This window comes from Fulmarus glacialis, unplaced genomic scaffold (genome assembly GCF_000690835.1).
Source record: "Fulmarus glacialis isolate BGI_N327 unplaced genomic scaffold, ASM69083v1 scaffold6605, whole genome shotgun sequence".
In the NCBI taxonomy this organism is placed as follows: Eukaryota; Metazoa; Chordata; class Aves; order Procellariiformes; family Procellariidae; genus Fulmarus; species Fulmarus glacialis.
In genome coordinates this window covers 1,280-3,623 of record NW_009211051.1, presented here as the reverse complement: position 1 = coordinate 3,623, position 2,344 = coordinate 1,280, and the positions used below count along the sequence as shown (strand labels likewise).

At 46.5% G+C, this 2,344-nt stretch overlaps 1 protein-coding gene across 1 annotated transcript; it reads right to left on the bottom strand.

Annotated features, from left to right (window-relative positions):
• Nucleotides 1–568: 568 nt before the first annotated feature.
• On the bottom strand, nt 569–1,735 carry LOC104076486 (zinc finger protein 184-like). The gene has a single exon (XM_009577372.1). The coding sequence runs from the start codon at nt 1,733–1,735 to the stop codon at nt 569–571; it is 1,167 nt and encodes a 388-aa protein (XP_009575667.1).
• Nucleotides 1,736–2,344: the final 609 nt, after the last annotated feature.

Below are 2,344 nucleotides of genomic sequence, written 5' to 3'. Positions count from 1 at the left end.
ACCAACATGATACTTCCCCTCCAAATAAAAAAAAAAGTAATGGAAAGAAAAACTCAGCAGAATACAAGGAGAGAAGGGATAGAGGGACAACTCTGGACTGTTCTGACTTAGCAAAGACCTGCAACAACAGATCTCCAAACCCAGTGCCAAAGAGCCATCACACTCGAGAGAGCAGGGCCAATTTATCCAGTGACCAAGACTGCAGAGAGAAGTCTCATAGCCCGTGCATCCTTGCAAAAAGCTCAAGCTGATGCATCGTCAGTTCAGCGAATTGAGACAGCGCTAGCACACGTGAGTGATTTCAGTCTTCTCAAGTCTCACATGTCATTACTCAGTGGTAATTAGGTTATTTTTTCATACAAAGCCAGTTTAAAGCCAGTGAGTGCAATCTCTACCAGTACAAGTTCCAGCGATCCCCGTGATGTAGCGTTCCCTATCACCCACTGCTGGGAAGTGGGCCCGGACTGGCCAGAGCGCATGCAGTGGAGTGCTTTCTCCAGTCCAACTGAGCAGGCCTCGTTCAGGTAAGAAGCAACCAAGGAGATGGCAATCGCAAATGAACTAAGAATTAAGATTTGTCCAATTTGTGTGTGCGCTCATGCCTCCGTAGGGTACCCGACTCGGTGAAGGAATGACCGCAGTAATTGCAAGAGTAGGGCTTCTCTCCAGTATGGATGCGGTGATGGCGCTGGAGCGATGCCAGCCGGGTGAACGTCCCTCCGCACTCCTCGCAATAGAAGGGACGTTCCCCAGAGTGAGTCTGCTGGTGCCTTTTCAGCCTGAGCAGCTGGACGAACGCCATGCCGCACTCCTCACACTTATAGGGCTTGTCTTGTCGGTGGATCACCTTGTGTTTGGAAAGCAGGTTAGGCTTATCGAAACCTTTGCCGCACGTTGGACAGGCATAAGGTTTATAGTCGTCTTCCTCAGACTTTTGGTTTTCTGCACAAGGCTGATCAGTGTACTCAACAGTGTGTTGGTTACGGTGCACTATCGACCACGGGTTCCTAGCCATGCCGTTTCCCAAGATCACCATGGAGCGCTCTATCTTGTGTACATTGCGTAGATGCCTCCAGACGTCAGCCGTGCGAATGAAACCCTTGTCACACTCTGGACATTTGTGTGGCCTGTCACTAGAATGAATGAGCTTATGCATTCGCAAATTTGCCGCACGGAAGAACTCTTTGGCACAGACAGGACATCGGTATGAGTTTTCCACAAGGTGACTTCGCTTATGTTCCTGCAGCTCGCTCACACCCCGGAAAGAGGAACCACACTTCTTGCACCGATACGGCAAAGCTTCCCCAGAGACAGGCTGCAGGTCCTCATCAAACACATCAGCAAGAACAGTATTTTCATTATCATCATGTAGTCTTCTCCGTGGTTTCTTGGACCGCTCAGAGGAACAGCGCTCTAAATCTTTATCTTCACACTGCAGGTCAAAATTGGTACTGGAGGGGACAAATATCCCAGCTGTATTCTCACCTCGTTTCTGGTAGTAGGTCTCATAGGTTTCTTTGTCTTCACACTGCAACTCTGCAGGAAGCTGCTGCTTACCTGAAGGTCCAGCAGAGTTGCAACGAGGACTGCGTGTCTGCGAGTAATTCATGTCTACCTCCTTCTGGAGGCTAGATGTGTGGTCCACCTGCTTAGTGGTCTTTCTGGAATAATTTGAATGCTTCTCACCTGTGTCACAAACATTATTCTCAGAGTCCCAGTCCACATTCACATCCATCCTCTGAGGCGTACGCTGCATTCATCTGCATCTCATCGATGATGTGTATACCAGGAGCTTCAGGTCTTTCACGGTAAGTCCATCTCATTCTCAGCTCTCCTTACAGTCCTCCCTAGAAAATAAAACACCCATTTCATCAGTGATTTTTCTGATATTAACATAAGATAAAGTTATCACAGTGAAGATTTTTTTCTGATTAAAAGAATGGGACAGACTACTAGTTATGCAGTAGGAGAAACAGAATCGTCTACTATTATATGTGTAGAAAATATACATTCAGCATACAAAATACAGACAATGTTTAATGAAGTTAAATCCTCTATCATAATCCAGCCTTCACTACAAATATAAATCGATAATTTCCATTTTAAATTCACCTAAATATGAGAAATCTTCAGAACTCTGGGGTGCCAAGTCTTTCGGCAAAGTCCTACACCATAGCTGCCCCCACCACAGATCTTTTTCCGAGGATTCATGCTTAATCCTTGTTTTCACCTTGCCAAATGCGAACTAGGAGCACCCGTCACAAGGTGTTTTCTTTCAGAAACTAGTTAGGTAACGCAATGAGACCCAGACACTGTGTCAGTCAAACAGCCCAAAACCAGAAGC